At 42.2% G+C, this 25,755-nt stretch overlaps 1 protein-coding gene across 2 annotated transcripts in view; it reads right to left on the minus strand.

Moving 5' to 3' along the window:
- The window catches only part of ehbp1l1a (EH domain binding protein 1-like 1a), a 42,861-nt gene extending 17,626 nt beyond the window's left edge, over positions 1 to 25,235 (minus strand). Inside the window, exons 1-8 of one of the 2 annotated variants that reach the window (XM_071926102.2) lie at positions 24,934 to 25,235; positions 17,770 to 17,827; positions 17,035 to 17,130; positions 16,890 to 16,943; positions 16,574 to 16,752; positions 15,884 to 16,029; positions 8,773 to 8,832; positions 8,539 to 8,641 (exon numbers count right to left, since the gene is read on the minus strand). In XM_071926102.2, the coding sequence (XP_071782203.2) occupies positions 8,539 to 8,641; positions 8,773 to 8,832; positions 15,884 to 16,029; positions 16,574 to 16,752; positions 16,890 to 16,943; positions 17,035 to 17,130; positions 17,770 to 17,827; positions 24,934 to 25,037 (800 nt within the window). In that variant the 5' untranslated portion in view covers positions 25,038 to 25,235. Of the gene's footprint in view, positions 1 to 8,538; positions 8,669 to 8,772; positions 8,833 to 15,883; positions 16,030 to 16,573; positions 16,753 to 16,889; positions 16,944 to 17,034; positions 17,131 to 17,769; positions 17,828 to 24,933 lie in introns of both variants that reach the window. The other variant, XM_071926101.2, reaches the window with a different exon arrangement.
- Positions 25,236 to 25,755: the final 520 nt, after the last annotated feature.

Genomic DNA, 25,755 nt, shown 5'->3' on the forward strand with positions numbered 1-25,755 from the left:
ATAATCAGAGTTGTACAACTGAAACATAAAAATAAGTGTTGCAAACACAAAAACTATTAAGTATATGAAAATTAAACAATGAGAACCTATCAAAAGAGTTCAGTAAATCCACTTCAAGAGCAACACCAAGATGCAACACCATTCAAATCAACACAAATAACTACACCTACATCACACTGACAGGAGTAGAGGCCACGTATTGGGCTCTCTCACACTTACCCACTCTCAGAATGTCTGATAACAGCTCCTGGGTCCACTGTGTCAGTATATACCTCAATCTTCCTACTTGTAGTAATTCCATCCATTCCAGTGCCTGATTCTAATATTTTCTCTGCTGAAACTTCTTTATGTGACTGTTCTAAGGGCATGAAACCATGACCCTCAGCAACAGCTATGACCTTAGTAGTCTCTGCTTCTTTGTCAATAGTTGCTCCCAAGTCATACAGTGACTGTCTTTCTTGAGTATGGGTTTGGCCCAAGGGGCTGAAACAATGACAAGTGACAAGAGGAAAAACTATATAAATATGGTGTACCACAGAATAAATCAGGTGTACAAGATATAACCCACATAATGAATATAAATATAACTGTAAATGAGTCAGTCAGATGTTGATGAGATGGTGCAAAAGCGTTATTGCATAAGTAAAACAGCCCAACTATCACTGTGCAAACCAAGGCAACCCACCTCTCTCTGACACTCAAGAATAATGGCATGTCAGGAATGGAGTGCCACATTCTGCAGTGCAAGTGTCTGAAAATAGAATTGAAAGGCAGGTGTTTCAGACACTATCCCACTGACATTACAGAGAATGCACCTAATCTCTGTAAAATTCAGACACAATTCAGAAGGTATACAAGGTATATAAGGTATAAGGGTACAGGTATCTACTCTGCTTCTCCTGCTCACTCACCCTTTTTCTAGAGCGCCTACTTCTTCAGCCTCATTTGGTATCCAAAAGCCTCGTTCCTCTTTATGAACCTCCAACACTGAGCAACCTTCAGATTTTGCTTCTCTTCTATCAAGAACTAATTTGATTGGATTGGCCTCATCCCATGTCTTGTCAACCCCTTTACCTCTAGTGGACTGCTGATCCACTTGGATTACTGAATATGATGATGGAAAGTCTGGGAGAATGGCCTCTTTAGGACAGGCTGACAACTCTATTGTCATTCTTTGCTGTACATCCTCTGGTACCTCTTGGGAGGGGAATATAAACTGCTCTGATCTCTCTCTCAGAGACTTCTTACAAAATGATTGTTCTTCCAGTGGCCGCTGTTGGCTCATCAGGTTTTCTCTGTAATCCCTCTCTGTAGATGGAATGCTCTGAATATGAGAATCCCTTGAGCAGTATGGCAGAGGACTTGTCATGCTCACTTCTATCTGATCTCCTTTGGGGTATGTCACAGATGGAAAACCAGTCACATTAGCTTCTTGTGGGATAGATGGTAACACAATAGATTTTAGATCATTTGGCCTAATGACTCCTGTACCTTTAGGAACTACATAATCTTTCTGTGTTTTTTCACACGATTCTTCCCCACTTGCCCACTCTTGTACAAAAGCATCATCTACTTTTCCTACTTTTTTGTCATCTACTGATGTAGCCATAACTGCAGTGAATCTTTCCTTTGGTGACTTCACCAACAGTGGTATTTTATTAACTTGCCAACCCTGCTCTGAATGGTGCACATGTGTGGATGGAACCCCAAGAATGGAAGCTTTCTTTGGGCAAGATGGCAGAATATTTACCATATTTGGAAGCCTTTCTACTTCAAACTGTGGAGCTGATGAAAAACCTGGGCTGAGAGCAATGCTTGGACAAGATGGCACAAGAGGAACCATTGTCTTCCTTACATCTTTGTCAGGAGAACCATAATTGCCCTGAATTGGACAGCTTTCTTGAGACTTGCCTATCAAGTTCAACAGCTTATCCCAGAGTACAGTCCCAGTCTTCACCACTGGCCAGCCCTCTACTTTAGCATCAGGAATAACTGACAACCTTGAGGGGAAACCAATGATGCTTGACTCTCTGGGGCAAGATGGGAGCAATTGTGCCATGCCTGGCTCTTTCTCTACCTTGACATCAACAGCTTGGGATCGCGGCGCAGATGGAAAACCAGGATTAATGGCTTGTCGCGGACATGATGGCAGCATACTGAGCATTATTTCTTTGTCACTCAATGACATCTCCTTAATTGTACAATCTTGGTAAGCAACGCCTTGCCTTCTATTCAGTGGTTTCTCACAAATTGTTTCCCTGTCAACATCCCAGCCATCATACTGTGTCACATGATTTCTTGCAGGTAGACCTGGAACTTTAGTGTGTTTTGGGAAAGTATGTAATGTTTTCAACATGCTGGGGCCCATTACTTTCACTGGTCTTTGTTGTAACTTGGAGGGAAATCCAGGAATACTTGAGTTTTTGGGACAGGGTGGCAACATTGACACCATAATTCTAATCATTGCTTTTTCTCTAAAAGAAATCCTTTGGCCATGTATAACTGCAAGTCTTTTTGTGTTTGTTAATGGCCTCTCCCATATTGACAATTTATCCATACTCCATTCCTCTTCATCTGTCTCAATGTGAAATCTGGAAGGTATTCCAGAAACTCTGGAATGTCTCGGACAAGTAGGCAGAAGACTGATCATACTTGGTCTATCTGCCAACATCTGACGTGGTGCTGATGGAAAGCCTGGTAAACAAGCCTTCCTTGGGCAAGATGGTAATATGGATACCATATTTGTGACCATATCACAATCAAGACAGGCCAAATTAACATCCTCTATATGTAACATTACCACTGACCTTTCTCTAGGGAGTAACAGTGACTTCCTATCCACTGGCCACTCTGCTGGTTTGGCAGCATCTATAAGTGGCATTCCAGGAACTCTAGATACCTTTGTACAAGTAGGCAATAAATTCACCATACTTGGGACGTCAGCTAATGTCTGCCTCGGAGCAGAGGGGAAACCAGGTACACTAGCCTTCTCTGGGCAAGAGGGTAATATTGCACCCATACTTTCAGCAGTATTCTTATCAAAAGAACAAGACACATTTAGAATCTGCACTTTCCTTTTTTTCAGTGACCTCTCCCACCGTGAACTTTTGTGTACAAACCATTCTTTGCATCTGGGCAAACAAAGTCTTTTGGAAGGCAAACCAGGGACTCTACTATGTCTGGGGCATGAGGGCATAACATTGACCATACTGGGTTCTTGTCGTAGAGCAGAGGGGAAGCCAGGAGCATGGGCTTTTTGTGGGCAGCTTGGCAACATATCTACCATGTCTTTCAGGATTTCTATGTCTTCCGGAGTCCACTGTACAATATGAGCTTGTCTTTTCTTCACTGGTCTCTCTTTAATTGATCTCCTCAGGGCATGCCAATCTTTGTTCTCTGAATGAATTTGATGTCTAGATGGTATACCATAAGTCTGGGTCTGTTTAGGGCATGTAGGCACAAGACTGATTATAGTTGGTGCTAGTTTCTTTTGTGCTGAGGGGAAACCCGGAATGAAAGTCTTCACAGGACATGATGGCAACATAGCTACTGAACTGAACATTTCTCTCTTGTCTTGATCCTGAGCAACACCTGGAAAAACATCTTGAATCAACACTTCACTTTTCCTCAAGGGCTTGTCCAATAAAATATGCCTGGCCATATCTAAATCTTCACCTGGAGAACTAACTGGCTCTTTAGAAGGTAAACCAATGATTCTGGACTGTCTTGGGCAAGTAGGCAGAATATTACTCATGCTAGGATCTTGCCTTGGTGCAGATGGAAAACCGGGCACACTGGCCTTTCTGGGACAAGAAGGCATCATGGTTGCCATGACTTTTATCATTCCAGGATTATTACTGATAATTTCCTGATTATGAACACTGTGTGAATCAAATCTCACTCCATTTTTCAATGGCTTCTGCCACAGAGGACTTCTATCCACATGCTGGTCTTCTCTAGCTATGATACACATTTTAGAGGGTAAACCTAAAACTCTGGCTACTCTGGGGCATGTAGGCAGAAGGTTAGCCATACTGGGCTCCTTTCTTGGTGCACTGGGGAAACCAGGGGTGCTTGCTTTCCTGGGACAAGATGGTAACATATTCACCATATCTTGCAGAAAATGTTTATTCCTGTTTGATATTCCATCTACTAAATAATCTGGTTTGTTCCTCATTGGTCTCTTTTGAAATGGTGTCCTAAGAGCCCTCCAGTCATCATTCTCTGACTTCAGTAGGTTTCTGGATGGTACGCCTGTAATACTGGACACTTTAGGGCACGTAGGCATAAGACTGACCATACTAGGTGCTATCTTCTGGGGTGCTGAGGGAAAACCTGGGATAGTGGCGTTCACAGGGCAAGATGGCAACATGGTTGCCATGATTGATAATTCTTTGGTTTTACTCTGAGAAAGAGAAATGGTTTGAATTGGCATATTTTTCCTCAGTGGCTTCTTCCATAATGGATGTCTGTCCACAATCCAAACTTCATCATTTAATGTTTCTTTAGAAGGTAAACCAGCCACACTGGTTTGTCTTGGGCAAGTAGGTAGGATGTTAACCATACTAGGATCTTGCCTTGGTGCAGATGGAAAACCCGGCATACTGGCCTCTCTTGGGCAAGAGGGCATCATGGTTGCCATGACTTTTATCATTCCAGGATCACTGCAGGCAATTTCCTGATAATGAGAAACATGTGCATTAAGTCTATCTCCATTCTTCAATGGCTTCAGCCACAGGGGACTTCTGTCCACATGCCAGTCCTCTTCTCTAGTTATGACCCAAACTTTAGAGGGTAAACCTAAAACCCTGGCTACTCTGGGGCAGGTAGGCAGAAGGTTAGCCATACTGGGCTCTTTTCTTGGTGCTGAGGGGAAACCAGGGACGGATGCCTTCCTGGGACAAGAGGGTACCATATTTACCATATCTTTCATTTGTTCTTTATCCTTGTGTGACCTTTCCTGAACCAGACAGGGTGTATTTCTCAATGGTCTATCTAGAAGTAATCTCCTCAGAATATGCCAGTTGTCATTATCTATCTTCACTATTTGTCTAGATGGCATTCCTGCAACCATTGTCTGTTTGGGGCATGTAGGGAGAAGACAAGCCATACTTGGAGTATCTGTAGCCTTCTGCCATGGTGCAGAAGGAAACCCCGGTACGCTGGCCTTTCTGGGACATGTTGGCAACATGGCCACCATGACTTTAATCATATTAGTATCACTGACAGCATGTTCTTGAACACAAGACATGTGTGAAACAAATGCCTCTCTTATCTGCAATGGTTTCTCCCATAGAGAACATCTGTCCACAACCCATTTCTTACATCCAGTCACTGTCCCACCAGAGGCTAAACCTGGAACTCTGGCAACTCTGGGACACGTAGGTAGAAGGTTAGCCATTTTTGGCTCTTGTCTTGGAGCAGATGGGAAACCAGGAATACTAGCAGATCTGGAGCAGGATGTTGTCAGGTCCACCATATTTGCAATCAATGCACTATCCTCGGAAAGTGAACTAACACTAACATAATCTGCATACAAGAGTAATGCCAATCTCTTGCTGGGTAAGCTCTCAAACAGTAATCTCCTATCAACAGGCCAAGCTACAACTTGTGACTGATCTAAACATGGCACCCCGGGAATATTGGAAAATTGTGGGCAAGTTGGTAGTAACTTTATCATACTTAGTGATCTCCCTATCCCTTCAATCTGAGCTTCAGGCTCTAATGCGGATGGAAACTGAAGAACAGAGATTCCTCTTGGACATGATGGGACAAGTTCCACCATAGTTGTGTACAAACACTTTTCTTCTATACTGACTACAGAGCTTGGTAACAAAACTGCCTGCTCATCTCTCTTATCTTGCCTTTCCAACACCACATCTTCAGTTCCCTCTATCTCTCTATCTATAAAATGTTTTGAGGCCAAACCAGATGCACTGGATATTCTTGTGCAAGAGTTCACATTAGATTGCTCCCTTTGTGTCACTAGTGTGTCTGTTTTGGGCTGCTGTGCTGACAGGAACCCAAGATCAGAGGGTAATCTTGAAATGCCTTGCACAGAGGCAGCCATGCTTTCCATCATTTTCTTATCCCCAACTGATCTCTGAAAAGCAGGGGTGATTTCTAGTGTCCCTCTTTGTGGCTTCTCCCATTGTGAGCTCTTATCAATAGGCCATTCTCCAGATTGAGCTTCTGATGTTTTGCTCATCACTGTTGAAGGGAAAGTGGAACCGGCACCTCTGAGACAAGATGGCACTGAGGCAGCCATGCTCTCATTTCTGAAGGAATAAGGGACACCAAAGAATGATGTCAGAACAAAAAGACTCAAGTGCTCTAAAAAGCTGTCAGAAATCTAATTAATAGTTAAATTCTGAAAATTATTCATGATTTACTTTTGACCTAAGATCACCATGCCACACTTACCCCAAATCCACAGTTACAGCTTCAGACCCCCCTTTAACTGTGAGAACATCTTTCTTATGGACCACTTCTATCCTCTGCATCTGTTTTGTGTCAAAGGTTTGAGCTATTTGTGGCAAGTGCAGCAAGGTGGTCTGGACTGGTCTGGAAGTTGGCAGGGGGTTGGTAGGAGAAAGGGGCATACTCTGTACACGCTCTGGTTGGGCTATCGGAGTACCTAACTGAATGGACATCTTGGTCAAGTGACTCCTTGGTCTGACCAGAGGCTCCTTGACTGAAGTGGACATGGGCTTGGGAAAATCAGGCTTTTGCTTAGGTGCAGAAGGGAGTGGAGGAGTTGTTGGCTGGATTTTTGGCAGAGCCCTTGTCTGCCTTGTCTCTGTCTGATCCCTCTCTGTTTTTGGCACCTCAAAATATTGAAGCCCCGGCGCGGAAGGCACTCTGGGACTAAGGGGCAGAAGAGAGGTCATGCTCTCAGGTCTGAGGGACAAACAAATGAAGGTCAGAGTTAAGATGTCAATGGAGAGATACTATCTCCATAGCAGTAACGCAATCAAATCCAGGCCATGATCTCCATCTCTCAGCCATTAGTCTGAGCAATTCCACAGAGCTCCATATAATGGCCTACATGCACATGAGCAGTGTGGCATGGTCTTACATGAATTATATGGTTATATAACCACTACAGGAAGCTCAAAGCAGAGTCGCCAACCAAACAAGCATTTAGTCAAGCGCTAAATCATGTAAGGAATCACCAGGCCTAGCAAAGCAGCAGTGATCTTTTAATAGGATACACTGCAACAGCACTGCAGTGTGAGGCACTTGCCACGTCAACAATGTGACCACAGGACACTGATTCAATTGCTTTTGTTTAAATTTTAACATAAAATAATTTCCTCCAAAATGCCATATTTTAGATAAGCAAAGGATACTTCTCAAGCAGCTGCACAAGCAAGGTGTGTAAATGTTTAGCAGTGCTGAAGAATAGCCATGAGACTATAAACAAAACTTCTTCTAATCTGAAACAGATTAAAAGGAGATTCAATATATTCACCAGAGTAACAGATTTGCTAATATCATCTTTCCCTGCAATGAAATATTTTGATTTTCACAGTGTCTGGGCCCATACATCATAAATAATAGGTCTACCATCTCGTAACAAACCTCATAATCAGTCAGAGTATAACCTAGAATGAAATTACAGCCTATATCTTTCAGTCACCAATTATAAGTATGGAACAGACTACACTTTTTTATTTACAAAAGCGTTTAATGATGACAAAGAATCAAATATTCTCTGCAATGAATTTATTGTTATGTATGATTACATGGCAAACAATTTTCAATGCTTTAACAATACATGCAGTGCAGTTAATGTTCGATGGAGATGATTTTGTATGAGGAAAAATCCACCCTAAAACACTTGTTTCACATGTTTCTAAAACACTAATACTGTTAAAAAAAAACAGCTATTGGCAATGTACCTTGCATTTCTGGACCCATTTTGTTGTTTGGTGATGCATTTTTCTTATTCCTGCGGATAACTGAGAAAACGTTTCAGCTATCTAAAACATCAACAGTAAATGGTTTTGGTGTCGGCCATTTTGCACCGACATCCAACAACCACACTAGGGCAAAACCATCGTTGAAAAGGCAGCAAATGCCAAAATGCAATGCAGACACAAGACATGTTGCATTTTAGTAAAGGACGTAGATACACCCCAATGTTCATGAACTAGTTGACCAGCTAGCTGACAGGTGAGATGAAGAAAAATCTAAACTCTTTGAGCAAAATGGCATCACACACCTTTGAGTGAAAGCAACAAGTTCACTCCTGTTCTCTGGGGGTTGTGGAAAGGCATGCTCAGAAATGTACTGGGAAACCACTGACTGAAGTAGACAAGGCAGGTTGAGGAAAAATGGGTACACCAAAAAAGTAAATTACCACACTTCATCAAAAAGTAACTCCTGGAATGCACTAAACATCACAAATTGATCGTATCTAACAGCATAAGAGTATCCAAGGGTGGATTTTCCCTTTAAAGCCACGTCAACCACGTCAAATATGAAGCACAAACACCATCACTGGTAACTGTCAACCCTTTTAAATACACTCACCCTGCTGATGCCCTGATGACCTCTACTCCAAACGGTGTCTCCCGCCTCCTCTCATAGAGCCTGGATGCGTCTGGCCTCTGACTGGCAGTGCTGGTCATTCCAGCTACAGTAGGGGATCTAGGATCAGTGGCTGGACAATGCAACATGAAGGTAGCCATGTAGTCAAATACATTGACCAGAAGTATCTATAATTCTGATGCTAGTAGGACATTGTATTTTTGTGTTCATGCTCACTTGTAGGTGTTGTACATGAGGAATCCTCTTCACTCAGTGTGCTCAACTGCCTCTTAAATTCTAAAGGAAGAAAAAAGAATAGAAGAGATTAGACATAGCCTGAAACTGGAGGTTAATTTGGCACCCCAGTCAGTTTATCCACTAGTATCTCAAGTGTCAGTTGCTTTAATTAAAACCACCAGCTGGGGGAGCCATGCATTTGGATCAATGACAGTGCTGCATTTTTGGTGTATTCAGTCACTTATTTTCACAAACAACAAGATGGATTTTGTTCCTTTTTTGATTTAGTTCTTGTACCTGCATCTTGGTCACTGGGGGAAGCTATGGCTGATGCTTGGAGAGAAACTTGAAGGGGAACTTGGGAAATATGAGGCTGAGGAGGGGGGCCAGAGAGCACAGGCACAGAGGAAGGAGTTAGAGGAGTAGGTGAGAGGGTCTCCATTGTAGGGGTGACCTGGGATCTCCAGGAAAGGACAAACTTAGACCCCCCCTGGTGTGTCTGGTCCAAAGACTGGCCAATGAGAAGAGAGGCTGAAGCAGATGGGGAGAAAAAAACAGTGGGGCAGGGGGGGTTGATAGGAAGAAAGAAGGGTAGGAGAGAGGGAATGGAGGGAGGAATATAAATGACGAACGCCATGAAACAATGCTCAGGTATACTTTTTAAAACCAGTCTAGCAGGCTTTTTTCTCCCATGTTAGTGCTTGCGGCAGAGTCACTGAGCTCATTATGTACCTGACTGGGAGGCAAGTGGCAGAGCAGGAAGTGCAGCACATGGAGTAGGACCGATAGCAGCAGCAGATGAAGAGCCAGAGGCAGAAACAGAACATGAAGTAATACTAGAAGAAGCACGGGATGAACACAGATTGGGGTCTGAGGGAGGAAACCCAGAGGTGGGGAGTGGAGAAGGGTCTGATTTGTGGATATTAAGAGGGAGAATAGTCAGAGTAGTTAGGGCCGAATCAGGGCTAGTTGTTGGTAAATCAGACGTGAGGGCAAGAGAAGGACCAGGGAGAACAGAGGAAAGAGATGGGGAAGACACAAGAGTACAGTAGGGAGGCTCAGGCGGCTCAGAGAGCTCTGAAGATTCCATGCTTGGGTCGGGCCGAGGCAAAGCAGCATTACATGGCATCTCTACGGCCTGCTTTGTCTGCAGGGCTACAGGCTGCCCGGGATCAAAGGTCGAGGGATGCAGAAACTTAGGAGAGAGGCCTGGCTGGGCTAGAGGGGCCTGAGACTTAGGAGGCCTCCATTCACTCTGCCAGGGAGCTGGAAAAGAAAGAGGAGGGGGGATAGAATAGAGGGATAAAGGGAGAAACAGAAATTAAGGCATAGTAATGAAGTGTGTGAAATGGAAGGGGGCAAATTGAACAAGGAAGAGATGTGAAAATGGAGGGAAAAGGGAAAATCATTTTGAAATGGAGGGGGGAGGGGAGGACAATAGCCAACATAAAGGTTCTAGAAAAAAATATGTCATTAACATAAAACGCAAATAATGACTGCAAAAAAGGCTGTGCTCTTAATAAGTAAATAGTTATATAATTTGTCATGTGTCCTGCTGCTGAGCACTGATCATATGTGGACACAGCAAGACGCTATAAGACAAGGTGTGAATGGGCCTCTGGCAGCATAAAACACACCCACTGATTTTATCCTGCCCTAGCTCCATTATAGCCCTGTGCCTGTACCTGTTTCAGGTGCAGACGGCAGGCTGGTGGGCTTGGTGAGGGCAGAGCCCGGCTCCACCGGAGAGGTGACATGAGCTTTGGGCTGTCGGGGAGCAGGGGGGGGCAGGTAGGAAGGAGGGGAGGAGCTGGGAGGAGCTGAGGATGAGGAGGAGGAGAGGGAGGAGAAGGAGGGAACACTCTGGGGTCTCCAGGTGTCGGGACGGGCTGCAGTATGAGAGGCTAAGAGAGGAAGATGGACAGAAAGAAAGAAAAAGAAGACAGGGTAGTGGTGAAAAATGGCAGGACAGGATGGATCTTAGGACTAATGCAGCATTCGCACCATATGGGAATAACCATCACAGCTTGACGGTTAACAGTTACAAATTGTTTAAACAAAGTGTTTAAACTCATTTGAAGCTGTCAAGACACCATCATTGAATTTTCTAGTAGTATTTACCATCTGAAAGCTGAGGTGAACAGTATTTTCTGTAGTATTTACCATCTGAAAGCTGAGGTGAACAGTATTTTCTGTAGTATTTACCATCTGAAAGCTGAGGTGAACAGTATTTTCTACTAGTATTTACCATCTGAAAGCTGAGTTGAAAGGTATTTTCAAATATGAGCTCATATCTTCCATATTTTTCCTTATTTTTTTGGACATGAATGCAGCATAAGCCTATAAAATCCACTTAAATCAAGAAGACTAATAATCAACATCATCTGCGTAGTGGCAAATCAGCATAACTTTCTAGTACCTGTTTGTGGGATATCAGAGAAAGTGGAAGGATGGAGAGATGGGGCAGAGGGTGAGGAGGAGAGAGGGGAGGTGGAGAGGGCTTTAGGAGGGGTGAAGGTAGGGAGAGCCTGGGCCACCTCGCCCTCAAGTGGAGAGGAGTCTCTGTGGAAGCTATGTGGCCTTCGAGGAACTGAGACGGGCACTGAGGAGACAGCATAGGACAGCAGTGGGAGAAAGAGAACAGAAAAGAGGAGAAAGGAGAGCAGGAGGACAGAGGGAAAGGAATGAGGCTAAAAACACACAGAAAGTTGCTAGTCAACCAAACTGCAGATAGAGAATGGAAATGGGGTCAGACTTTTATTAAAAGTCAGATATTGGCCAGTCAACCCATATCAGTCTAGCCCTAAAAGAAAATCACTCATACCTGTATTGCTAGATGTGCAGACAACAAGCTTTCCCCCAAAAACTAGTCTACATTTTCATGACAAATCAGATTACACCTTCAAACAAAATCACATTCTGCATCAGCACCGGGTCTCCCAGAGCAGTCAATTCAACTTGACTTCACTTCCTTAGCGACGGCCCTGACAGGATGTGGACAAAAGCCAGAGGCCATAAACGTTGCTGCACTGACAAACAGATTCGCTGTGACGAGGGGCCGTCGCTATGGAAACGGGGCGATTAATTTCCCGAAATCTGGCAATAAACGTTGAATGGGTAGCGGTGGAGAAAATGATTCTGCTGGGCCAGGGTACGGCTCAAGGATTCAAAATGAGGACATTCAGTTCATTCCTCTGCAATCATGGACATGTTTTTCTTTCCCTTGCTGTGGCTGCACTTATCAAAACAGCAGGGGGTGCCTCAGGCCAATGAAAGATGTGTACACTATTGCATAACTCTAAATCACAGATTTTCAGGGCAGTCTTGCTGCGTTCCCTTAACTCCAAGAAAACAGATGTCTGTCTCCCCTTTGTAATTACATTGACCTCTTTGGAGGAAAGAGCCAGAACCATAACAGTCAACTGATCACTTCAAAATAATTATGCTGACTCTAAGCCAGGTCATCACATCACATCGACCCTTTGGTGGACACACTTTTATCCAAAGAGCCTTACAGTACTCTGAGTGTATCCATATTCAACACAGGTGACCCCAGTGGGAATCAAACTTCTAACTCTGACAGTGATAGTGCCTTTGTCAACTCACTTAATTACAGGAACACGTGATCAACTACAGGACCTGCAGCCTGTTGCACCTAAGGAATGTGCATTCGCTTGTAAATTAAGGTGTAAAGCCTACATTAAATGTTGCGTTGAAACTCGATTATTTGACGCTAAAGCTGTGTCTTTGTTTAGCTGCACCATGGACACTGAAGGTACATCTTAATTAGTAGAGTGTAAAGGGACCACTAACCCAAACATTGTTACAGACAGTGATGTTTTCACCTTCTGTGGCCAATAATGTGAGAACCAAAATCAATTTCTTCTGCCCCAACAGTAGCTAATATTAGCTAATTTACATGATTTACATGAAGAGAAACATCTAGCAAAATTAGAAACATCCCCAAACGGTATGTTATCTAGCACAATTAGAGAAATTTTACACTATTTATACTCTTTTACAAAAGACTTTACACCTGTTAGGGGGTGGAAGTACATTTTAAGTTGTAACTTATGTCTGCATTGGAACTATTTCAGTTGGTGTACCCATCAAAGTTTTAGAAATGTGTAAACTCAGAATGAGAATTTGTTCAAACTAGCCTATGTTTGAACTTGCGTTTAACTGGTGCAACAGGCTGCTTATGATCATAACTGAATGCATCCAATATTCCAGGCAACCAGACAAACAGAGTGGTTTGAATTAAGCAATTTTTACTAAGAGTGGACAAATCCACCACAACAAATGTCTCATAAAATCATCAACTCCAAAGAGACAAGAGACAACATGAAATGAGGAGTGTCTGGCTACCAATACCTGATCCGGCACCGGGCTGGAAGATTTTGGGCAGCGCAGGCGGGTGAGCACGCGTAAAGGCTGGCACTGAGTAGGCATAGGGGGATGGTCGAGCCTGCTGGGCAGTGCCGGGGGGTCGGGCTCGAGTTCGGGAAAAAGAGGACGGGGCAGAGGAGTCTGGGGGTTCGGGAAGAGGAGGGCGAGACAGGAAGGAGATGGTGGAGGCAGTGCCAGCAGAGCTACTCCAATCCATCTCTGTGGTTACTGGGTGAAAGATGAGAGATGGGAGGAACGAGATGGGAGGTGAAAAGGAAGGAGAGAGTGCCGGGGAAAATAGACAAAGAGATTAAAAGGAAGGAGGAGCAGAAAGAAAGCAGAGAGTACCAGGTAAAGTAGAGAAAAAGATGAAAAGGAAGGAGGAAAAGATGGGAGGAGAAAATGAAGGTGAAAGTACCGGAGAAAGGAGAGAAACAGATCAAAAGGAAGGAGGAGGAGGAAAAGATGGAAGCAGAAAAGAAAGGAGAAAATAGCAGAGACAGTACAGATAAAGACGAAAGGGAAGGAAAGGGAGAAAAAGATGGGAGCAGAAAAGGAAGGTGAAAGTACCAGAGACAGTAGAGAAAAAGATGACAAGGAAGGAAAGGGAGAAAAAGATGGGAGCAGAAAAGTAGAGGGTGCCAGGGAAAGTAGAGAAAAACAATGAATAGTGAGAGTGATAGCAAAGTGAAAGGGACAGAAAGGAAAAAGTATTAAAGATAAAGATGAAAGTTAAAATTGGGAATTAGGTTTTTGCAGTAAAGTTAGAGAGGACACAGGCAGAGAAAGCAGTAGTGAGGAGAGCAGGGGAGGGGAAATGAAAAAGGGAAGAGGGAGAAGAGTAAAGATAGGTTGGAATGGGCAGTGATGGTGCTCAGATACTCATCCAAAGCAATAAAACTATAAATCTTATCTCGCAGCAGCACAATAGCACTGAGAGGAAGTCGCAAGGCAGATAAAAAAAGCTTTGTCCAATACTAGGAGTCATTTCATGTACAGCCCAAGCACTCTAATTCTAAATGTAAATATAGTTTCACCATTTCTATACTTGAGAAGAATTAAAATTTAAAAGTGTGAAGGACTTCACTACCCAGAAATCATGTAAAGTGCGGTCCTAAATTTCTTCTTAGTGCAGCTTTAACATCAATTCAATTACATGGGTTGAGAAAAATTATACAACCCTTGGTGTTAGCTCAAAATTGCATGTTAGTCAAGCTAAAAACAAGGCTGTAAAGGGCCTGAAAAGTAGCCATTTTGGAGATAGATCGTTTTCACTGTGAATTTTGATACCACATAAATATCTTATTCCCTCATTTCAAACTGTGATTAATACAACTGCTTCTTGGTTTACTCAATTTAGTTCTGAGGAGAGTATCTGATACTGTGCAACATGAAGATGCAGGGAGGTTTTGATCAAACTACACCTACTTTCATTGTCAGAGAGTAATGAAAAACTATCATTGGCAACAATGATAGTGAGGGCATGTAGAGTTTGATGGCCAATATATATATATATATGTATGTATATATATATATATATAGCACATGAATGACATAATTTCAAATAAATGTCATGAATGCTTAAAATGAAATGCTATGCAATGGGGAGGGACTTGGGCATGAACCAATTAGGACCAATCAGGAAGAGGGGAGAGCAAATCAGGAGACAGGAAATTACCTGTGGGGCCTGATTCAGCGACAGGCCTCCAAGCCAAATCATGTATCCTTGTGGTAGAAAGGACAGGAGCTTTCAGAGAAAAGAAAAGGAACAGCAGAGCGGAAGATGAAGTGAGAAAGGAAATTAGATATAAAATAGGAAAAAAAAGAAAAGAGGAAGCAGCAGTTTTGAAAAAAAAATAAAAACGCAGTTCAAAGAGAAATAGGAAGGTGAAAGGTGACATCCTTGCCTGGCTCCCCATAGCTAAGATTGGGCCGAGACAGGAGAGGGGAGGGGACGCCCATATGGCTGTGTTGCACAATCATTTCAAGAATCACACACTGAAAATAGACTGTCGCACTTAAAATAACATGTACTCATATGTGCAGCTGTAACCTCATAGCAGCTTACACCTCGCTATAAGTTTCAGGCAATGCATTTTTATGGTAGAACAGTTTAGAACAGATTTTTATAAGCATGTGCTGGGTAACAGTGTTTGTGGTCAAGTCTTCTTGCATGCTTATGGTAATTATTAAAGGAAGCTGTTTGTGTATGTGTGAGATGTGATGTGCTGAAATTAGTATTGAGATCTTTAGGCTGGGGAAATGTTAGAAGACTTCTAAATCCTAACCAATTTTCAAAATGCATTGCAGCAGCACACAAAACAACAGATTTCACAGATTTTTTTGTCTTTCAGTCATAAATCTGCAAGGTATCACACATTTAACCATATAACTGACATTATCCTGCTGACTCTGATACGTCACTGACATTACCACCTCTAATTTCACAGGAACTTGTGCAATTTCCTGAGCATTAATATGCACTGAAAAACAAAGAAAAAACGCTGCCTCACTTCACTGTAAACTGGTTTCTCATTGGCTATTGGATCCTGCAGATGTCGGGTTGTAAATATCAAACATGGCAGCTCAGACCAGCCTGTTATTGAATCTGTAAACCCCTCACACAATCAGATAATGTTTGCCAACTATTTGTCCTGACCAAGCCATCGGGATTTCCCCTGGTGTTTCCCCTGATAATTCTCTACTGTGTCCCCAGTCTTACCAGTAACAGCAGTAGCTTGTCCAGCTCCGAAGCTGGCCCTCCTGTCCTCGCCGACTTCCTCATCGCTGTCGTTGAAATCATCCAGGTTGCCAATGTCACTCTGCTTCAAACTCATCAGACTGGCCAAACTCTGCATGTCCTCATCTCTGTGGAGGGAAGAGAAAGAATCCTCTCAAAAGCAGAAGATACAGGAAACCAAACTATTGTGAAAATGGCCAATGTAGCATTACATGTGGTCAGGGTTATACCAGGCCGATATTAGCCTTTTATTAAAAAACAGATCTGGTCCAGTCAGTGTCGTCCCCCTCTGATATGATGGATATGATGATGTTGATTGAAGACATACGTATTTACTGTAAAATTGATAAATGTTGCAATGGTTGTCCATGGGAAGCCCTTCACCTGATTGATTCTAATGAGACAATTTGATCAGATTCCACATGAGTATTTTTATATGTTTCTTATTCTTTTTCTGCTAGGTTTAATGGAGAATATTAGTGTTCCGTGGTCTAAATGCTTTTTCAGAAGCTTTCCTAAAATACTGGTATCTGTGTTGGCCTTAAAAAAACAACGGTCGAACCCTAGTTTCATCTATTGATACAAGTTCTGGACTACAACTACACCAGCTTCATAAATACACCTACAGTCAGAAGTCTTTGTTATTAATATGTTGGTGGGATGCTGACTTACGTGGCCTTGCCCTCTTTGAGGAAGACACAAGACAGGGTCAGTTTCAGCGTGGCTTCCACCACTTTCACAGACAGGGGTTTGAGCTTCAATGTAAGGTCATACTGGGCCGTTGTGGCGCTGGCATACTTCTTCATATTGACGTCCACTGATGCCAACACCTTCCTACGGCCCTTTGTCTCCTGACAAGTAGAGAGCAGTGGTTACCTCAGGCATCAAACCTTTCAAACCTTACTTGAATTTACAAAAGGATCTGGAATGAGTAACCTAAATAGATGAAATGAAACCATAAAGGATAAGACAGACACAGTAAACTCACATTTTCAATGACAAAAGTCCAATCCTTGTCTTCAAACTCCTCTGCTGTAGGTTCCTGTTGACAGACAAATAATTGCAGGATGACTGAGCCTTGCCACTGACAATACAGATGAATCCATACAATAAGCAGAGACTGGATGTCATACCTTGAAGAGTGTGACGCTGATGTCCACGCTCTCTGGAACCTGCCAGACCACCAGGCCTCGGTAGGGGTTCTTGATCCCCGGCTGCCAGCCATGGAGCTGACAGAGAGGATAACACAAATAAGGGATTCAATATCAAAACTGTTGCCCAAGTTCTCTATGGGCTGTCTTTTAGCCTGTCTGCAGAACACATTATTAAAAAAAAAACGCAGGAACAGACTAATCCCTGAGCACTCTCCTCTAAGAGGCTTTCATATGAAATTACAGCTGCATCGATGGAAATTAGGTGGTGCATTGAATGCTGATAAATGAATCTTCCGCTCTGAACTGTGTCTCATACCCATCATGTATAAAGCATTACCAGTGCTTTATGATGTCATAACACATTATTCCACCTCCTAATTCTCCTTTCCTGTAACCTCTTCAACCATGCCGGTTTTTTGTTCAAACCCACAGAACTTTATTTTAAATTCTAGTCAAGATCCCAAGGTTTCCAAAGATTCCAAGTATCTCATGCTGAATTACAGGGAAATGTGTATAGAATGACAAGACATCTAGATTTTTTCCATTAGATGTAATGGTGCAGCCATAAAAACATGTCATCTTGGGTTTGAATATTTCACTCAACCTAAGCGTGATATAGCTTCAATGATACAGAATATGTATGTGTATTTTTCTACCTTTGAAGCTACTTAAGGGGAAATTTAAGGGAAAAATCAGAGTTCAAGGGGTTTATACCTTTGTGCTGTGACGTCTGTTTCTCCTGATCCAAACCACTCTCAGTTTGTCTGGTTGCCTGGAATCAGAGCAGGACACAAATAACGTTTATGTTCGTATCTAGCCAATGTAAGCTTACCTCATAATATAAAAAAACACCTTTCAACATGAATTATATCAGCATCAATTCAAAGTATGGAGATATACATTCTATCTCAAGCTATTACCAATCCTCGACGTATGTACTACTGTATGCTACAAGAATCGGGGCTATTGACACTGCTTTGAATAATTTTTTTTTTTTGTGAATTCTTTTTTATTTAATTAGCACAGTTAAAGCATTTTACCATCAATATATCATTACCACATTCATTAAAATTCCATCTAATCTAATCTAATCTTGAGGTGGGGCATAGCCAGTACAGCAGCAGGAGATGAGGGATTGTCAAAAACAAGATGAAAAACACACAACACACACACACAAGCCCATCTGTCCACTTTCAAAACACCGGAGTGGAGGCCTCAGTCAGGAGAAAATTAAAATCTTGTGACTGTGAATATACACTCAAGGATTGAGAGCAGGCCTCCTGAGGATAAACACCCCTGCCTGTGTGTGTATGTGTGTGAGACTGTGTGTGTGAGAGAGACAGAGGTACTGTTAGAGGGGTTGTTTGAGTAGTTGTTTTCCTCTCCACTAGTGTATTTACTGCCCACGGGGCTGAATCAATGGAGGGCGTGGCGCCAGCAACCGACAGCTACACTCATCGCACTCATACATACATCATACTGAAGGGGCAGGTCCTGTTCCTTATCTTAATCCATTTACTCGAGTGTTTTTAGGGAGGAAATTTCCCTCTTAGCTCAGTGATCTGTTGCACAATCTCACCCTTCCTAAATCTCAAAGAGCTGAGTCATCCTAGTGGCAGTCAGTGAAAATTAAGATCAAATAAGAGAAACTTTAATGATCCCTGTGGGGGAAATGGGGACGTTTCTGCAGCAAATAGTAACAGCAGACAGCAAAGAAGAATAGGATTTAAATAAGAATAGAGCAAATAGGTTATATTTAACATAATGCAACAACTTCAACATTAGAATGTGTGGAATGAAAACTATGAAAAATGAAATGAACTACAGCATTAAAAGTGATATAAACGGGTGATATAAAAGGCCAATATCAGCCAATGTCAGTATCGGCTTTAAAAAAAACCATATCGGTCTAATCCTAGTGTGAACAGTGTGACAAGCTTGGGCCTCCTTCTCATGTTGCACGACATAACCAATGTGGGGATTGGGGAGAAAGGGCGAGAGAGAGAGAGAGAGAGGACACAGAAATAGACAGAGAATGGCAGCCACACTTATCAGAGGCTTAATAGCAATCCTACACCTGCTACTCTATTTATCATAGTGATGTTACTGTGCTGTTGCAACAGGCTGGCCTACATTTCCGACTGTGTTGTGTAAATCAGTGTTTTGCTATGTAGAGATGGTCAGCTATGCAGTGTTAGACTGTTCAAGAAGAAACTAAAGTGGCTTGAAAAAACAGATAGCAGCCTTAATAGATTGGTGTTATTGTAAGTGGTGCCAACATGTTTTTGGTCAAATATGTGGAAAATCATTAAGACTGCATGATGTAAAACAACTATGAGGAGGAAAAATGCAGAACTAACTGGGCTGAATTATCTCCAACATAATAGCTTTTGCAAATACTGTACATAAAATACATGACACACCCTGACACACACACAAACACACACACATCAGACCTGGTAGCTACAAACAATTCTAAGTGTTTGTTTTGGCCTACTCGAAGTACCAGATGGTTGAGCTTTACCATATCAGGACATGTCAGACAGTATCAAGGAAGTTGTTAATCATACAAGTCTAAATACTTTTCCCTGATTGTCTAAACTTTCTGGTACTGCTCATGTTGTCCCACGTGGCAACATGCTCCTCTCCTCTGCAGTCAGAACATCAGAGGTTAGACTAATCAGTTCAGGGGGACGGTCCGTCTAGCTGATCCACATTTTACACATTCCTTTACACTGGAAACATCAACATCCAAACATTCAAACATTCAAACATTGTGGCTGCTAGTCATTTGACATGAAGCATGACTGGTCGACAACATGTAGGCCTCAGCTATGCAACGCTGGATATGTGGCACGTAGGGTTAGACAGATATATGGGGCTGATATTGACCTTTTATTAAAAATCTAATCTGGTTCAGTCAGTGTCATCCACCTCTGATATGACAGATATGATGCAGTTTGACACTGGTTGTCTATGGGAAGTGCTCGACCTGAATTGATTCGAATTAGATATTTTGATCAGATTCCACACAAGTATGCATGAATGTTATTATTATTTTTAGTAGTAGTAGTAGTACTAGTAGCAGTAGTAGTAGCAGTATTAGCCTAGTAGTAGTAGCAGTAGTTACAGTAGTAGCAGTAGTAGAAATAGTAGTAGTAGTAGTAGTGACAGTAGTAGTAGCAGTAGTAGTAATAGTAGTAGTACTAGCAGTAGCAGTAGTATTACTACTAGTAGTAGCAGCAGTAGTAGTAATAGTAGTAGTACTAGCAGTAGCAGTAGTAGTTGTAGCAGCAGTAGTAGTAATAGTAGTAGTAGTAGTGACAGTAGTAGCAGTAGTAGTAGCAGTAGTAGTAATAGTAGTAGTAGTAGCAGTAGCAGTAGTAGTTGTAGCAGCAGCAGTAGCAGCAGTAGTACTAGTAATAGTAGTAGTAGTAGTAGTAGTAACAGTAGTAGTAGTATTAGTAGCAGCAGTAGTACTACTACTGTGAAGTAGTACTAGCAGCAGCAGTAGTTGCAGTACTAGTAGTAGTAGTATTGGTATCATAGTTTTCAATGAAGATATTTATATCTCATACTTTTTTGGATTTTTTTAGCATAAAAATGGTCAAATTTTATTATATAAAATATCGGCACTAAATATTGGTTATCGGCAGCTTCAATCCAAAAATATGGGTATCAGTTTTGCCTTTCAAAAACCCATATTTGTCGAAACCTATTGACAGGCCGACATGTTTACAGAGAAGGATTCATACAGTGGTTTCATAAAGGATTCATTCATGTCACACATGAGAAAACACAGTCACACCTATCCACACACTTTGATGAACATGACACACTTTCTTCACGTCTGGGTTCAAGCTGGAGCTCCGCTGGTGTGTGTTCTGTGGTTTCAGAGCATCACGTGGTATTATAAAAACTGTGAACATGTACAGACGTAGCTTCACCTGGAGCTATTCTGGTAAGAGTTGATCAAGAAAGTGAGGAAGTACTCTCTGTGTGTGATACCTACTGTATCAGGGCCTATACTGGGCGTAGGCCTATATCCAAACATTTACTAATCAAACATTTATCAATCAAACTGTCATGTAAGGCCAGCGGTTTTCAAAGGTTTTCATGTCTTGGACCCTCAAACAGACCCACATTAAGCCCCAGACCCCCATTTGATCAGACTTAGTCCCAGGAATACATATGGGAAGATTATTGTTGTTGGTTTAGAATTGAACTGTAGAACTGTCTACAACCTATGTGAAGAGATAATAATAGTGAGAGTGAAACTTAGCATATAGTCACTCTTATACATTCTCTAACTGGGATAACCGCTACTGAATAAAATTATAGTGAAATTAAACTATTCCTCATTTTGCTGGGGCCACCCCTGGAACCACCTCAAGGAGCCCTGGAACCCCATAAGGAAGCTCTGGAACTTCTTCAAAGAGCCAAGGAATCCCCTCAAGAAGCCCTACAACCCCCTCCAGAAGCCCTGGAACTCCCTCAGGGAGTCCTGGAACCACCTCATGGACCTCAGAAACCACCCAAGAATCTCTGGACCCCACTCAAGGACCTCTGGAACCATCTCAAGGACCCCTGGAACCCCTTCAGGAAGCCCCAGATCCCCCACCCCCACCCCCCAGGAACCCTGGAACCACCTCAAGGACCACTGGAACCACCTCCACAGGCCCCTTTTTAAAAAACACAGTTTATCTCCCCATCACAAAAGTATCTGTTAAATAATTCCTCTATTGATCCTACTTCTACAGCATGCTCTAACTTCCCCAGACATTGTATAGGCTATAGCCTATATTAATGTTGCCTTAGGGAAAATCCATTTCTCTGTAAGCAAAGTGTATCTGACTCTTACGCTATGTGGCTAAACACACTCTTTGTTGGGTTCCAAAGGAATTGATGCCTACCAAGAACAGAAACATGTTGATACTGGTTGGCGTATAATACATCTTGGAGGGTACATAAACACAGTGACAGGTAGCTAGGCCACTATGCAAGCCAGGGCTGGGGGATTGGAAGCACATGCTGACTGCAACATGAGTAATGCTAATGGAATTAGATGAACTCCTGCAGTGCCAAGACCAAAGCAGACGGCCCAACAGCTCAAAGAATAACTACACTGACTGACACTATGTAGCTCCATACACACACTAGGATTCGACTGGTATGGGTTTTTGAAGGCCAATACTGATGATACTGATATATTTTTGGATGGAAGTTGTCAATAGCTAATATTTTGTGCCTATAGTCAATATCTTAAAAGGAGCAATAACGTTGTTGATCAATACCAATGACTCAGCAATAACTTGGCCAGGTGCTGAGATTTCAAAACTCACTTTCCAGCCCGTACTCTGTTTTGGAACAAAAAGTCCTCACCTATTGGAGTTTCAAGACTCTCCCAATCCACCGCCCACCCCCCACCCCCATCACCACCTCCTGGCATTTTCCACTGCTCAGTGACAGAGGATGGTGCTACAAGTCAGCCTCACAACACATTTCTGCTACGACGGCTAAAAAGCCTCGTTCTCAAGGTGATATATTACCTCTTCACTAGACATTTCGGTTGGTTATCTGCTCTAATTGGTTAGCTTACTCCTCTCTATTGGGAAAATATGACTTTATTATTTATGTCAATTACAGGCCACCGCAGTTCAAGGGGGCATGAGGAGTGAGGCAAATCGATGTTGTTGCATTTCTGGCTGATATCCCATTTTTAATAACAGGCCAATATCAGCCCCAAATATCTGCCTAACCCTAACACACACCATACTGTACGTATGTGGGGGCTTATGTAAAAGCACAATGCCAAATCTAATCTAGCTGTAGGTGTATTAGATGTAACATTTTTGGACCATGGTGGATCATTGTGGATCATCAACATTATGAGTAGTAAACAATGTGGAATGCTCAGAAGCATAACAAAACGATCAAGACAGTTTCATAAGTAATAGCAAGAGCGGAATAAATAGTCAGAGAGCCTAGCTCTGTGTGTGTGTGTGTGTGTGTGTGTGTGTGCGCGCGCGTGCGTGTGTGTGTGCACCTCGACCTATGAGTCAGAGGTCATACACAGCACTTCATTGAATCACAGAGCCAACAGCATGGTATTCAGCTTGACAACAGTCGTACTTCCACACGAGCAATCAATTACTTTATCGGATTAAGCGGGACTTGCTTTGAGAAAAACACACACTATCTTCTGCGAATGCTGAAATGAACCAACGCCCACGACTAAAGACTAACATGGCTGACCATTCCTCAACTAACACAAGACAGCATGCTTACTCCTGATGTTTTCACAGGGAAAATGACATGTGAGTCTATTATATATTTAAGTAGTGCTTGTCCGGGTGTAAAAGCCTCTGAAACAACATTTAGACCATCATGGGACACTAAAACTCTCCATTGAAACCAAATTAAATTATTTTAGTGTTAGGAGCTCTTTAAGCCCTAACACCTATTCAATGCTAGGGAAACTCTGGGATACATTACTGCCTTTAAATGAAAATTTAATTTAAAAATTAAATTAAATTAAATTCATAAATGTGGAAAAAAAATGTCCAGTTTTCCAGACTGGATGATATGACTGGCTGATATCTGATATTTAATAAAAGGCCAATATCGGCCTCATATATCACTCTATCTCTAACATTTAGTGTATTTCTACTAAAACACATTCAACAGAAACATCCATATCTGGAGACTATGACCTGGTATTGACTGTGGAAATCCCTAATCCATTGATTAATTCATTGATGTGATATTATTTGGGTTTGTTTTTTTTACCATTTGTTGTTAATACTAAATACTTTTGTATTTCCATGCCAACACAGCACCTTTGAGCTGAACTGAACTGATTATATAGTCTAGCCTTCCTGCCATCATCAGTAAACAGGGATGTGGTGCTGATGATGGGGATGACAGCATCAGTTTGTTCACCTGCGCATGTGAAGCCAGCCTTCCTTTCAGAGATTATCAGCCACAAATCTCTTTCCCACACCCAGGTTATTCCCCTAGGATGCCTGTCAGGCTGCCCCACTTATTAGGATGCCATGCCACATGACAGTAATTATATAGACTCAGTATAAAAGGCAGACGCGGAAGTCGTGGGGTTTAGGCGTGCTCTGCAGAACTAAACTATATGAAGCTCTGTCAGAGCGTCATCATATTTTGCTAAAACTCGCTAGGCTGCATAATAAACATATGAAGTAAAGTTTCTGATAAAGCAGGTCGTTCAAGACATCGTAGACAGCAGCCTAGCTAGCCCCGATACGTTCTCTCTTGTATGGAGTGAGGACACGCCAAACTTCATTTAAAAAATCATGTAATTTAATGCTGTTTTGGCAAAGGGGCATACGCGGTAGAACATGACTTAAGACGTTTTGCAACTCGCTAAGAGCCACCGGAAAATTCGGCATATAAATCATCCACCAAACAGCACTTTATTTCAATAAAATCTCAACTTTTCACGCTGCTCGCTTCCGCCCCTTCGCAGCGTATTTGGTTGAATAATAATGAGGAAAAATCACGCGAACCAATATTAAAAGGTGGGATTTATTGGAAAGAGTGGTGGTTGGTGTATTGGATGAATGCCGAAATGAAGAGTGGATGAAAATAATTCGTAAAAAGCCATAAATCGGGTTCTACATCGTATGTGCCTTTGCCGATAAGCAAGGCAACGCTAAATTGACCGATTTTTTAAAGCAGTTTGGCGTGACTTTCTCTTCCCATAAGGCATGTATCAGGGCTATTCGTCGTCGCCTGTCACTTCTAAAGGGCACAGTAGCACTGACAAATGACAGATATTGCTCTAAAACACTCAACACAATATGTATTAGCTTATATTAGCTAGAAGTGTTATAACAGTTTACTTACCATTTATTTGTGCACTCTATCATCAGTTCTTGGTAGGACGCAGCAAACTGGAACTTGGAGGCTTTCTTTCCGACCCGCTGAAGCCGCTTCCACACCGAAGTCATTGTCGAGGTTGTCAGCTTATTTTCTCAAAGACACGATAAACCGACATTAATAAGAAGAAAATATGAATCGCTGCCCCTCTGCCCCGGTGCTCCGGGACTTTACCGGGGGGAAGGAGACGGAGAAACTCCACCAGCTCCTAGAACAGCTTCTCTCTGAGACCACAGCGATATGTGACCCGCTGCTGCTTTCACATCATGTTCCCCAACGGCCACGGACTAGCAGCAAAACAAACGCACGCCGCTGGTCAGACGAGCGTCAGTCTAAACTCAAACAATATGTCTTCCGGTTTTGACTTTCAAAATAAAATCCACAATTTGGAGTAATCTGTAGAAAATGAAAGTGAGTTTTTTGTTATACCAGTACATTACATTTATTTTTACACCATAACATAACATTTCTCTTTCGCAATGGCTATAAACGAGTCAAAATTTGATCTTGTAGGCTAGTTTAATTATCATTATAATGGAGAGCAAAGATCAAGAAAAAATGGTCAGAAAACTGTTTGGAAGGCATATCTAAAAATAAATTCACAATATCCAGGACCAATGTTCTCTCTAAACTGATAGATTGGTGACCTACAACTATTACGTAATTTATCACACTGACCAAATTATAATGTCAGTTTCTACGTCTGATAACTTATCTGACCAAATCATAGTCGATTTAAGCAGGTTTACAAGTTATTGTGGTAAATGATATTAGATGCAGGAACTCTGC

This window comes from Centroberyx gerrardi, chromosome 23, assembly GCF_048128805.1.
Source record: "Centroberyx gerrardi isolate f3 chromosome 23, fCenGer3.hap1.cur.20231027, whole genome shotgun sequence".
Taxonomy (NCBI): Eukaryota; Metazoa; Chordata; class Actinopteri; order Beryciformes; family Berycidae; genus Centroberyx; species Centroberyx gerrardi.